Consider the following 14,691-nt stretch of genomic DNA (forward strand, 5'->3'; position numbering starts at 1 on the left):
TCGCGCCACTCGGCCGGCCCAGCATAGCATTGTTATTATTATCATTAATACTACTGTAGCTGCTGCTCATCAGGATTCCCTCAATACAGTGATTTCAATTTATTTGTTGTATCCTTCCCTAAAGTTCAGTTAAAGGAAGTGGGGAGAAGGGTGAAAAAGGCGAAGGGGTTGAAAGTTATAAACTTCAATTATAAAATAAATAAGTCACGGGATGCAATGTATAGCATAGTGAATATCGTCAATAATATTGTACTAACTTTGTAAGGTGACAGATGGTTACTATACTTATCGTGGTAATTACTTTATAAGATACATATATAAATATTGAATCACTATGTTGTACACCTGAAACTAATATAATGTACGTCAACTATATTTTAGTAATAAAAATAATTAAAGTTCAATTAAAACCCCTTTAGGGCCGGCCGAGTGGCATGTTGGTTAAGAGTTGGCTTGGGACACCAGCTCTGAGCAGCAGGGCCCCAGTTCGGATCCCACATGAGGGCCAGTGACACTGCCCTCTGCAGCTAAGATGCTGAACAACAGCTCAACCTGGAGCTGGGCTCCCGTGAGTTGCTGGCTTCGGCATAGACTGCAGCCCCTGCTTCAGTGGCTGTCGTGAGCTACTGTGAGTGGCTGGCAACCAGCGTGAGCGGCTGGAAGCTGGCATGAGCTACCGTGAGCCACCCTGAGCGGCCATCCAATGGCTGGTGAGCGATTGCCTCACCCAGGAAGAGTGCAATGATAATACCAACATGAGCCAGTGAAGCAACGTCCTCCACAACTAGACTGAAGAACAAAAGGACAGCAACTTGTTTGTTCCCCTTCCCCGGTTTCCCAATTAAACAAACAAACAAACAAACAAACAAACAAACAAAAACCTCTTTAATTTAAAGCCATGAATAGTAAACTTTACTTTGCGTGTGATACAACCCTAAATTTTTGAGACTATCCTGAAGAGTAGACTTAATGTTATAACCTCTTATTCTTCCATTTTCATTTTTGGAAGCACAAGTAAAGATGGATTTATTTTGACTGAATGTGAAAATAATAATCATCAATATGGTTGCAGCATTTTCTCTCTGTTCACTCTGGACTCATCTTTTTCCAGTTCCCAATCTCATTTGCATGAACCCGATGATGTTGAGTATGGATATTGCAGAGGAATGATAGCTTCCGTTTCATATTGAAGCCGAAGCTTCCAAGAGAAGATTAAAGAAGTGTGTGTTATCTATCTGCACAGGCCTGATAGGAAATTCTCAGAGGCTTTTAGGATGAACACTACTCTGTGTGTGTGTGTGTGTGTGTGTGTGTGTGTGTGTTTGTTTGCTTTTTCTTCCGCATACTTCTATTGTGGTCTTTGCATTTGGGTTTAAAATTTCTAGTTTCAGACTTGTTGGAGTCTCTGGCTAAGGGATAATTGTTTTCAAAGTGTAGGATAAGAATTAGAAGATGTTGGCAGGATTTCACTAAATGCTGCCTGAAGAGTGTAGAATTCTCTAGTGTGGAGTCATCTTCCAGAGAATGTGATGAAGGCCATCCACGGGATATGTTTAACAAGACAGGATCAAGACCTAAGTGTGTGCAGCAAAGAATAAGCCATGGCACCCTCCAGTGAGGGATGAGGTTGCTCACCTTTGGACCTTGCTTTTTTATTTTTGTGAAATTTTATGTGTTTATTTGAGCCAAATTGACGATATATGCTGGGGGGTAAGATCTCAGATGTGCTGCAGAATAACAGTTTTGTGGCTTCTGTATGAATTTGAAATGAAGGAGGGGATGTAAGGAAGACTGGATAGAGAAAGCAAGGCGGGGGGTTGGATTATCGGATAGTTAACAAGATCATGTGCTCTCTTGAGGGTTATTACCCACTTGGAGGGGTATTACTTGTAGTATTTCAAAAGTGTGTTAACCTAAGGGCACAAGAAGAATGCATGGGGCTGGCTTAAAACCTTTCACTAAAGAAGTTATAGGCTTGGGGCATGACCACCCACCATGACCTGCCCAGTTAGGAATCCGTGATCGGATCACCCTGTGAGGTTTCTTTCTGTAAAACCCCATTTTTTTTGCCCACAATTCCACCTTTAGGTCATAAATCAATCCGAAGGAAGCATCAATGACAAACCTTTTGGTTGGATAATATGATCTCAGAGCACTTGGAAGACTCATTCCTAGGAGGTCTCGGTATCAACATCATTTTATTGGTCACTGGGGATGGGGCAATACTATAACTGTGGGATCTGAGTTGAGGATGAATTTTTCTCAAAAAGGGAAGGGCAGGTAAGTGGAAGGCAGTCAGGTCTTACGTTACTTGCCTTTTAGAAGTATACTTTGTGAAGTGAGCTGTAGGGTAAGTGTGTGCGTGTGTGTGTGTTTTAATAGACTTTCTTTTTTTTTTAACTTTATTGGGGAACGATGTGTTTTTTCCAGGACCCATCAGCTCCAAGTCAAGTCATTGTCCTTCATTTTAGTTGTGGAGGGTGCAGCTCAGCTCCAAGTCCAGTTGCCATTTTCAATCTAGTTGCTGGGGCACAGTCCACCATCCCATGCGGGAGTCAAACCGGCAACCTTGTTGTTAAGAGCATATGCTCTAACCAACTGAGCCATCTGGCCGCCCTTTAACAGACTTTCTTTAGGGTTGTTACATAATTCGTACTTAGAGTAAGAAGAGGGGGGAAAAGGTAGGATAGCAAGATAGTTTTATACCTTCTGAAAAAGATGGGAACTAACATTCCACTTGATAACACTCCATTTCAAGTTCTATATATGATTTTTATTGACAGAAATATTTAAATACAGTGTCAAGAATAAAGCTGGGGCTGGCCGAGTGGCACGTTGGTTAAGAGCTGGCTTGGGACTCCAGCTCTGTACAGCAGGGCCCCGGTTCGGATCCCACATGAGGGCCAGTGACACTGCGCTCTCTACAGCTAAGATGGTGAACAACAGCTCAACCTGGAGCTGGGCTGCTGTGAGTCGCCGGCGACGGCACAGGCTGCAGCTCGTGCTGCAGTGGGCTGCCATAAGCTACCATGTGTGGCCAGCAGCCAGCGTGAGCGGCCAGCAGCCGGTGTGAGCTGCCAAGAGCCGCAGTGAGCGGCTGTCCAGAGGCCGGTGACTAATCTGCCTCACCCGGGAAGAGCGCAATGATAATACCAACATGGGCCAGTGAGGCGACATCCTCCACAACTAGACTGAAGAATCCAAAGAACAGCAATTTGTCTGCTCCCCTTCCCTGAGTTCCCAACACTGTTCCCCTCTCCCAATTCCCCAATATAATCTTTAAAAAAAAAAAGAATAAAGCTGATTCTACTACTACTTACCATCCACTAGAAAGACCTGCTACTTTATTTGATACTGTTAAATCTAACCTTTCTTCATAATCAGCCTTCTTAAGACACAGCTCCTATTGGCAGAAGCAGTACTCTTAGTATATATGAACTCACAACATCTTCTTAACTAACAAGAGAAACCAGATAACCAGGGGCACTTTACAGTAGTAGAGAAGGGAACTGAAAATATGTGTATGAGTTGGAGTGGGGATTTGGGGAGAGAGAACAAAAGAAGAGACTGAGATAATCAATAACATATTTTATCTATTTAACAATTTGCCAAGAGTTGGCCTTTTAACTACCACTGCACGGCTAAGTTTTTTTTCTGGGTCAATGAATGAAAACAACATTGGTTAGCAAAGTTCCAGCTATTGCCGTTATTAACATTTTGGAACGCTCACACTTGCACATGCTCACGCCCTAATTTCTATTTTTTGAATTGGAGGTTGGGTAATGACTGGAATCAAAGGTGAGGGAAGCACCTCCAAAGAAGATAGAAAATAGCAGGAAAAGATGACAAACTGCTCACCCCTTTGATAGTTAGCTGTGTTTTACAGAAAGGAGTTTTATGGAAAACTCTTCACAGTGGCCAGGTACTGTGGGAAGCCGCACTGTCTACTAGGCGGAGACTGACCCATCATACTAACACATACAACTTACTTACGTTACAGCCACTCCCGTTTACATATGCCCTTGCATTGACACGGACGCCTTCTTCCCAGCTGTTGCAGCTTTCCACTTTTCACCCCTTCCTTCTCTTATTCCCTCTCCCCTTTTCCACTGCAGATGTCAAAGCTGTCCTGAACTTTCCCTGCCGTCTAACCCAGGTACCTTGCATCTCCCTTCACCCGATTGCCAACCCAGAACTGTTCTGGGAAAGAAAAGGAACAAGAAAAGCCTATGGTGAAGTTTCCCTCATCTCTGATCATTTCCCACAGATTCATCTCCGGATTATGGCATCATCCTCCCCACTGATCTCTTTCCTCTCCATTTTCTGAATTTTTATATTGTAAAGAAATAACCTAGATACTCTCTAGGCTACTGTTTCTCCCTAAAGTAGCCACACCGTATTTCAGTCATGTATGTACTGGAAGACATACCATTATCACCTATGTATTGCCTTTTTATTAATCTTTTTTTTGGGTTTGGATTGTTCTAAGAATTTGATAAAAACCGTGGATTCTCTCCCCGGGGGGGGGGATAATGCTCTTATGCCTATATACACTCCTGAGAGGTCAAGATGAGGATAGAAAAATATTCATTGTGTTTAGTAGCAGGGAGGTCACTACGTCCACAGCAAGAATTGACATGTGGTGATTGTAAGCAAGATTGGAGTATGTTGGGGTGACCGGTTAGCTCAGTTGGTTAGAGCGTGGTGCTAATAACACCAAGGTTGTTGGTTCGATCCCTTCATGGGCCACCGTGAGCTGCGCCCTCCTTAAAAGAGTCAACTATGCCATCGTAGCATGAAAGCAATGTGTAACAAATGACCATGACTGTTCCTCAATAAAAATTAAAAAAAAAAGACTGGAGTATGTTGAGGAGTGAGTGGGAGGGAGTTAAGGAAATAAAGAGAGAAACTATAGACAACACTTTTGAAAATTTTACTGTGATGTGAAGGGAAAGAGGACAGCAGATGGAGGGAGTGAGAGAGGGTTTGCTTTATTTTTACATTAGCATAAATGCTGATGGAAAGGGCCAAGTTGAGAGGAAGAGGTTGAATATATACAGGAGAAAATCAATATAGAAACAATGTAAGGTTCCTGTGAAGACAGGAGGAAATGGAATCCAAAGTACAATAGACTTTTGTGGGTAGCCACCATATATAACATTGTTTCTGGGGTGGTGAGAGTGGTGGAATGCAATTTAGACTCTAAATAAGTGACTTATAAATGATCCTTTCTGCTGCTGCCATTTCATTAGTTGTAAGAGTTTAAGGGTTGTCAGTTTTGCCAATCATTTCCCAAAATAAAAGAGGAGATGGAATGATATGGTAGACTGCAGGAGCCCCAAACTTGGCTCAGATCTTAAAATGTTAGATGACCTTGAGTCACTTGTTCATGCTTCACCTATAAAATTTAGAATTTAGGCCTAGCAGTATTTGAGAATGTGTTGAAAGGCAGTGTTTTGGTTGTTTTGGGGGTGCCATTGGTATTTGGTGCCAAAGACCAGTGATACGGATGGTCCTGTAATACACAGGACAGATCGTTACAACAAAGAATTGTCCTCCTCAAAACTGGTAGATCTCCTGATGAGAAATCATGGACACAGGTGGGTGACCTCTTAGGACATTTCCAGCAACGTGGTTAAAATTATCTAAGGAGTTACAATAAATTAATTGCTGCTTTCAGGCCTTTGAGAGTCTTTGAAATCTCACGGACAACCCTTTGGTTTTTCTCAATGTGGGCAGTGGGTTGGCTCGTTATTGACTGTTTAGCCAACTTTTGGACGGGGTGCTCCAGCTACCATATGCCAACCAAGACTGAGAAATACAGGTTTGACTTATCTCCATTCTTTTCCTTGTATTTCAGGTACTATTGGGATTTTCAGCCCCAAGGTGAGTCCTCTTTGACCATTTATAGTTTTACAGTAAAAATGTAGTGATGGTGTTGTTTACTTCTGTCTCTTCTAAATAAGCATCTCCACAGAGCGGCATTAGCCATTTCTGAGGAAAGTTAGTGGAGTGTTTAATTAACCTTCACCCTGCTGGGCCCCCCTGCCCTGCTTTTTATCAACAAAAGGCTCTGATGCTTCTGCTTTCTGCGTGGATTGGTGCTAGATTATCTTGTAGAACTAAAGCTATAATATGCTGTTTTAGTCCTTGAGTTTTGTTAGATGCCAACAGGATCCACTAGCATGCAAATAAAATGGTGGCCGAGTCCATAATAAAAACCTTGGGAGGACTCCAACTCAGCTAATCCTTCATTTACTCCAGGAATAAATTCCAGTATGTTACCTCCTCAATCACAGTGCTCTTCCGCATAGCCTGCCTGTCTGGCAGCAGGGAAATGTCAGAAATGGAGCAGTGTTGCAATTCCCACTAGAACAGTGTTATCACATTTTAATATGAGCCTCACTGAAGCCTCGGTGCTTCTAATTGCTTTCAAACCATTGTTTTCCTGCTTTTGCTTGATGAACCCAGCATCTGGCATGATTCTAAAAAGTACAACAGACAGCTGTGTGCAAGATTAAAAGAAAAAAATGGACAGGATTAGAACACATTTTTAAAAGGTTCAAAACTGGGGTATTTTTTTTCTGAATTCAAACAGTGTGAGGGGGTGTCTTTAAAGTATATGCATTCCTTCTTTTCAGTACTGTAGTTGAGAATGTCTAAAACATCATGCTGAATGTTAATCATTTTATTATAAATGGAGATTTTTATTTTCTCAGATAATCACAAGGGTATTAGACCAAATGTGCAACTAGTTTATGAACAATTTTGCTCTATAACCTTTTTAACCAATTGTAAATTTTCCCCATACTTTTTATTCTTAATATTGTCAATGTATCCTGTTTCAGGGAACAGTAATACCTTAAAGAAATTTAAATTGTGAATGATAATACTAGTTTTATTAAAATTTTAATTTTTCTAGCGCACACTTTATTTTGGTGCATTTCAAGTCTATATAAGTTTTTTTTTTTTTGTAAAGCCAACGTTAAGAAATAAAAATCTTATATTTTTAAAGATTCTTGATTCTTGTAAGTTGAAGTGATACTATTGGGCTGTCGGAAAAGTCATGATGTATATTTTCTGTTTTTCATTGCAAAAATGTGTCATGACTTTTCCGACAACCCAATATTTATAATATTTTAAATTATGTGATGTGTTACTGTATGTCTCACTGTCCTAAAGCATTTATGGCTGCAAACATAGCTTGAGAATAGAGAATTATATGTGATAATGTAGCAGTTTGCTTTGCAAAATGTGAAATAATACTATTCAGGGAATGGCCCTATCGTTCAGGGTTTAACAGCTGCTAACCCAAATCCACAGGGGCCAGAACACAAATGTGAACTGGCAGAAATGAATGGAACTGTGAGGGTAGAATTAATTACTTAAAGGAGAAATAAAGAATTAGCGTCAGAGATGTGCTATAATAATATGTTGAGAAGAGAAAATAATTTTGGAGCTTAGCACAAGAGACTATCTGGGGCTAAAAAAGACAAAGGGCACATCTTACCAGATCCTTATAATAGCGGCATTGCAGTAATCTTCCAGCCCAGGGCAACTTCTGCACAGGCGTGCTCTCCTAGAGACAGGGCAGAGGTAGAGCAGCCAAGGAGACAATTGGAGGGAGTTTATTCAGAACAGAAAACTGTGTTTGCTTCTTGACAACGGTTGAATATATGAGCAAAGTCATTGCTCGCTTGGAAGTACAGTAAAACCTTGGATTTCGAGTCACTTGGTTTGCAAGTGTTCTGCAAGACAAGCAAACATTTCTAATACATTTTAAGTGGGTAAACGAGCGATGTCTTGTAATACGAGTAGTTTGTTTCCAGAATGAATTATGCTCGCAAACCAAGGTATTACTGTAAGTGTAAGGAAAGATCAAGTAGAAAAACCCATACGCGTGTGTCTTGCCCCCAGCCTTGCTCCTCCCTCGAAGACATTCTTTTTTTTGAAGGGAAGAGAGAGAATATCTTTTACCTTGTCCTTTTGATCAGGCATTCGTTGATTGTATACTTCAGAAACTGATATAGAATGGGTGGGAGTAATAGATGATGTATTATAGAATCGTACACTTGAAACCTATGTAGTTTTACTAACCATTGTCACCCCAATAAAGTTAATGTTTTAAAAAGTGGGTGGGAGTAGTAACAGGTCTATATAAGTTTCTAGGACAATTCAGGATAATGAAAAGAAGAGGAATATGTAAGAAAGGGAACAGCTGGCAGAACAATTTTAAAAGTCCTGGAAGACTAGGTAGTATTGGGAAGGGAGGGAGACAGGACCAAAATGATGATCCCAAGCTTTCCTAGCATATTTTTCTTTCCTAGCATTTTTATCTATGGCAGGATCCTCTGTGCAGGAATATAATGAGATGAATTTATTAACTCTGTACATTTGCCTAAATACACACTTGTGTTCTTCAGGATATTTGGACTAAATCAGGGTCTGGTGCCTGGAAGGAAAAAGGTCCTTAATTATAAAAGATCCTTTATTTATAAATCCCTTTAGTAGCACACATTTAAACATCTGTTTATGGTGATGATTCAGTACAATGCGATGAAAGGGTAACCTTTAAAGAAAGACGTAAAGAACCAGAGTTTTTCTTACCCATTATTCCATTCAATCCCAGGTTTAATGTGCTGGAGGAGTAACCATTTGAATAGTACTAAGGAGAGTCTTGTCCTTGCTCTGGAGAAGAAATTGGCATGGTAGAAAGAGTGTGGATGTTGAGGCTTGACAGACTGAGTTCAAATCTGACCTATAGCATTTAGTTAAAGGTCATATGACCTTAGCAAGTGGCTTAATTTCTCTGAAGCTCGGCTTCCTTATCTATAAAATGGGGATGTGCCAGAACCTGTGCTAAGTTCTTAACGTGTATTATCTCATTTAACCCTCAGAACAGCCCTATGAAATAAGTACTGTTAATATATTCAATGACAGATTTGGATACTGAGACACAGAGAGGTTAAAGTCGTGCCCCTCAAAGATTCTAACTCGGTCAGTCTGACTCCATAGCATACTCTCTTTTTAAAAAATATGTAACAGCTTTATTGAGACATAATTCACATACCATAAAATTCACCCTTTTATTTTTTTATTTTTATTATTATTTATTTTTATTGTTAGTTTCAGGTGTACAGAACAATGCAATAGTTACCCTTTTCACCCTCACAAAGTAACAACCCCCCTCCCCCCATCCACTACCCTCCCACCCCCGATATCATGCTTATCTATTACAATTCCATTGAATCCGTTCCCGCACTCTACTCCATGTCCCGAGGTTATATGTATATATAATTATAGTTGACATACAGTATTATTCAACATCAGTTTCAGAAATACAATGTGGTGGTCAGGCCTCTACATCAACTATGAAGTGGACTCCCCAAAAGGACATGGGTCCATCTGGCCCCCTTCACCCTTTTAAAGTATACAACTCAGCAGTTTTTAGTATAGTCACCGAATTGTGTAGCCACCACCACCACCTTTTAATTTTAAAATATTTTCTTCACCCTAATAAGAAACCTCGTACTCATTAGTAGTTCCAGAGCTTATATTCTTCATCGCTGTATCTCACTGTCTCGTTGCAGGATTGTTATGAGGACCAGTAGTAATATGCGTAAGTCCTAGCGTGGTACCTGGGCATAGTAGACACTAAGAAAATTGATGATAGTGTTAATGGTGATTCTTTCCCTCACATTTCTACCAAGATTTTCTTATTGGTTCACCGTCAACTTCCTGAACAATGTTCATTGAAAAAGAATGAAAAATAGAGAAATAAAATATAATCTAAATGTTTATTACTGTAATTACTGTAATGTAGAAGGGACACAAATGGAAGAGCTTGTTAATGAGCTCAAATATTGGAGAACATGGGAAAGCCTTTATTTTTTTTAATAAAACATAGATTCCTTTGATAATTTCAATCCTGCTTACTTTAACAATTTTTTCTACTTCGTTTTTCACTTTGAGTTACAAAGAAAATTCATTGGAGTCTTCCATGGAACTTTTACCATTTCAGTACTCCAATATTTAAAAGATGGTATTGATCAGACATCTAAACAAAGATATTAGATTTGCCGTTTAGCTATGATGATACTATCACTTTATGGCATTGAGCAAACTGACTTACTTCATTTTTAGTTTCCCCTTTTATAAAATTAATTAATTATTGACAGTTATATTTTAATAAAAAATTGAAATAATAAAGTATAATGTTGATAATTAAAATTGTATTGCTGTAAAAACATGGTGAATATTAGAAAAATTGCCCACTATGGACCCAGGGTCTAAAACAAATGAAATATATTTAAATAAAAATTTAAGAAAGACTATGGAAATATTGAAAATATATATAACAAAATCCCATTTTTTGGGGTCCAATGGTCACTCACATTACATTTGTGATAGTGGTAAATATGAACCAGTGACATTCCCTGGCTACTTGAAGATTCTTTGAGTATCTGCATGGGTAGCATAGAGGGTTTCTGAGAAAATTATTCAGTATATTCCAATATGAAAAATTTTAACTGTGCAAATATTAGAAATCTTATTTTGAAATGGCAAGCCTATATCCCTTGTCAAAGTAAATTTATCCCTAAAAGTACAGCTTGTCAAAAGCAAACAGTGCAAAGTGAATAAGGAAAATGTTATTATAAAGCCACATTAACTATAGATGAAAAGAGATTTAAAAGAACCTTATTTGCATCCTGAGTCAAACAAACTATAAAAAGTGATATCTATGACAGAATTAGAAATTTGGACATTGATCGGATATTTTATGTTATTAAGAAACTATTGTTAATTTTTTAGGTGTGACAATGGTATTATGCTTATGTTTTTTTAAAAACGAGTCCTTATTTTACAGAGAGGAATGCTGTAATATTTAAAGATTAAGTGGTAGATGGCTGACATATTATTCGAAATAATGCGGGGGGGCCGAGAAAGAAATAGGGTGGGGGTGTAGATGAAACAAGAATCATAAATTGACTTGTTGAAGCTGGATGATGTATACATAGGGGCTTATTACATGGTTTTGTCTACTTTTGTTCATGTTTAAAATTATCTGTATGCAAAGATAAAAGAAAAAGAAATCCAGGTTAAGATTAATAAAAACATGACATTTTTCTTTTATTTCTGTTGTGACACCTAGTACATTAATACATAAGATACTTCAAGTATCTTAGACACAAAATACATAGACTAGTGAGCTTTTTTAAAAAAAATCAAGTTTAATGTTTCAAGTTTAATGTTTTGTGATGAAAGAGCATGAACTTTGAAATCAGACCTGAATTGTAATCCCAGCTTTGTTCCTCTATGTAAGATATGGGAGCCACGGCAAGTGACATAACCTCCTCACCTACAAAATCTTGCTAATAATACCTACTTCACGGTTATTATGAGTTGTAATGAGTTATAACGAGATGATGAACTCATGAGGAGTGCTTACCACCTGGTAGGCACTTACTAAACTAAATAATATGTATTATTTTTATGTTTCAAAGTAGGGTTATGCCAGTAAACCCATGTATAGAACTTAGATAATATACAAGTATATTACACATATCTTTTCTGAAAATTCATTCATCCCAGCTGAACCCAGGTGTAGGGTCATGTAATTCACCATGTGTATATGTGTGAGGTTTGCATTTAAAGGATGTGTGTGTAGAATTTTTATTGGTAGACCCTTCAGAGTTTAGATTTATGAGCTTGTTGCTCTGTAATGTCTGAGACATGTTGAATTGAAGCATGGTTGTCACTTAACTTCTCGTCCCTTACTATCACATACTTGGAGCATGTAGTTATGACAACTACAAGAAGCAAACCATTAAAAGCAGCAAAGAAACACCATCTTTGCACTACAAAAAAGAGAGAAGGGTTTCCCTTTGAAGTTGAAGAGAAGTGTTTTTGAATTAATGGAGTGCACAGTGATTTTACTAAGTTTTATTTATGAAAATACTCTTTGCATGCATGCCAAAAGGTTTTAGCACAGTTGTAAGTCGGATTTATACAAAGAAACACAGCCCAAATTTATGACGTGTTTGCAAATGTAAGAAAAAGTCTGAATTTACAATATTTGTAATTTATTGTTAAGTATCTTTCTCTCACTATTCCTGGAATGCTAATATTTTATAAACACAAGTGTTAGTTATGAACCTAGACTATCCTAACCTATACTACTTTTTAAGAAGAAATCTTCCAGAATGCTTTCCATGTCTTTTGGGGGTTTAATAGGGGGAAATATACACAGGACGAGTACTCCTGCCTTTGGCTTTAGCCCAACCTTTTAGCATCAACAATCTTGACAGCTGCTTTTGTGACTTGACTTCCTTTAGGCCTTTCCCCCCTTTTCCTTATTTGCTTCATTTTATACAAATTAATCTGTAGAAAGTGAATATACACACACATCGTTTTTGAAGTTAATTACTGACTTTGATACCTTTTCAAATATTTTACTTCCTATACATCTACTGGTTGTTTTTTCTTTAAAGAGTGGAAGAATGCATTTTTAAATGAATGTACTGTTTTGCAACTATTGTTAAAGACAGTAAGATTTTTTTTTTTAATCAGAAGACTTACTTTAAAAAAAATTTTTTTTTAACTTTTATTGGGGAACAGTGTGTTTTTCCAGGGCCCATCAGCTCCAAGTCAAGTAGTTGTTTCAACCTAGTTGTGGAGGGCGCAGGTCCGTGGCCCATGTGGGGATTGAACCAGCAACCTTGGTGTTATGAGCACTGTGCTCTAACCACCTGAGCTAACCGGCCACCCCTCACTTTTTTTCTTAATGTTAAAATTTTCTAAGATTTTTGTGTCCTTTGTCAATTTCCTATCCTGGAGTAGATGATATTGAGACATAAGAAAAGGAACTGGCTTTCATGCAGGTGGAAGAAGACATCATTGGAATCGGATGCTGCTGCTTTCTGTCGTCCCTATACAATATGTTATGTACAAGGATGTTCATTATACACTGTTTGGAATAGGAAAGACTCCAAGCTGCCTGAATGTCCAGCACTAGGGGACGAGTTAAATAAAATATGTTACACTCATTTAATGGAATGCTACAAAAAGGTTCAAAGAACATAATACATATATATATGTGTAACATGGAAAGCTCTCTCCAAGGCATATTACTAAGTGAAAAGGGCCATTTGGGCAAACATTGTACAGCCTCTTTCTGTGTATACGTGTGTGTTCAAGTGTGCACATGTGTGAACACGCACATGCAGGTATCCTTGCTTTTATTTGTATGTAGAATGTTTTGAAAGGAGACACATGCATCTATTAACAGTGGTAATCTCTGTTCAGGGGGATAATGGTATGAGTGGAAGAGAGAATCCTCATTATTTATATCCTTTAGTACTATTTGAATTTTCACCATATGCATGTATTATTTTTAAACTAAAAATTAGTTAAAATGAAAAATGAGATAAATCTATCTGTGCTGATATAGAGCAACCTCCAAGATAAATGATTAGGAGGAAAAGCAGGGTACAGAACAGGACAAATGCTATCATTTGTTGTTGTTTTTTTTTTAAAAAGACATGTACCACATAGACATATGTTATATTTAGATAGAAAATTCATAGAACACCCAAGAAACCTCACAATGGTTTCCTCTGGAGAGAAGAACCAAGAGAAGGGTGGGGAGATGTGCTTTCATTATGTGCTTTCTTGTAACATTTGAAAGTTTTGCTTTAAGTATGCTTAATTTTTTAATCTAATAAAGAAGATTAGAGGGTAAGGGGATGGGGAGTGGTAGATGAGGGTAAACAGGGTCAAATACATGGTGATGGAAGGAGAACTGACTCTGGGTGGTGAACATACAATGTGATGTATAGATGATGTATTTCAGAATTGTACACCTGAAATCCATGTAACTTTGCTAATTGTAACCCCAATAAACTTTAATTAAAAAAGATTACAAAAACTTAACTTGACACATAGTGAGCTATCTTACAGTAGAGTCATGATTTAGTAGTTTTGTATCCATTCGAGTTTTTTCCTCCTTTACTTGTTAATTTTTACATATGAATTTGTGGGCAAGACCCTGATGATGGTATAAACCAGCAGCAATCTCTTTTGCTTAGTGTTTGAGAACCAGCATTATATAGGTGTGTTGAGCTGATGTATCATTTAAAAGTGAACTTTAAAATAAATAATAAAATAGTATCATATAATACCCATGGTCACTGATAAAAAATATCTGTTTTACCCTCAGTGGTTTTTTTTTCCATGTGTGGTAACTAAAAGTTCATAGAACTTCTGATTCTTGTCTTGATGTAGATGACAAAGAAAATCAAGTAATTGATAAATTAACGACTGCTTTGAGTTTATTTGATAAACCTGGGAAATTTTTTTAAATTAAAGTTTATTGGGGTGACAATTGTTAGGTATATAAAAATGAAAACAACAAAAGAACAAGAAAAGCAAATAAAGAATCTAAGTCTGGGAAATTTTGTTGAGAAAAAAATACTTACAAACTGTTTCTTTTAGTATATATTATTCCTAGACCAACACAGAAAATCAGGTAAGGAGTACAGTTTCTGAACATAGAATTTTGGCATAAGAATTAATTAACCTCCGAAATTCTGCCTCTAATCTATTTTCATGTTCTAGACACAAAATACTGAAATGTGTAGTTAATTTAAATACAAAATGTTTTGGTTTTCTGCTTAAAACATTTCTGTGAGT

The 14,691-nt window shown here is 37.7% G+C and overlaps 1 protein-coding gene and 1 non-coding gene across 2 annotated transcripts in view; both read left to right on the forward strand.

The window, feature by feature from the left end:
- The window catches only part of SKAP1 (src kinase associated phosphoprotein 1), a 304,650-nt gene that overhangs the window by 80,112 nt on the left and 209,847 nt on the right, over nt 1–14,691 (forward strand). The window contains exon 3 of the mRNA XM_019638609.1: nt 5,861–5,886. Coding sequence (XP_019494154.1) covers nt 5,861–5,886 — 26 coding nt within the window. The remainder of the gene's footprint in view (nt 1–5,860; nt 5,887–14,691) is intronic.
- Nucleotides 4,676–4,749, forward strand: TRNAI-AAU (transfer RNA isoleucine (anticodon AAU)). Its single transcript has one exon. It is a non-coding gene; the product is annotated as a tRNA-Ile (tRNA).

The sequence above is a fragment of the Hipposideros armiger genome, unplaced genomic scaffold (assembly GCF_001890085.2).
Source record: "Hipposideros armiger isolate ML-2016 unplaced genomic scaffold, ASM189008v1 scaffold_40, whole genome shotgun sequence".
NCBI classification, from domain to species: domain Eukaryota; kingdom Metazoa; phylum Chordata; class Mammalia; order Chiroptera; family Hipposideridae; genus Hipposideros; species Hipposideros armiger.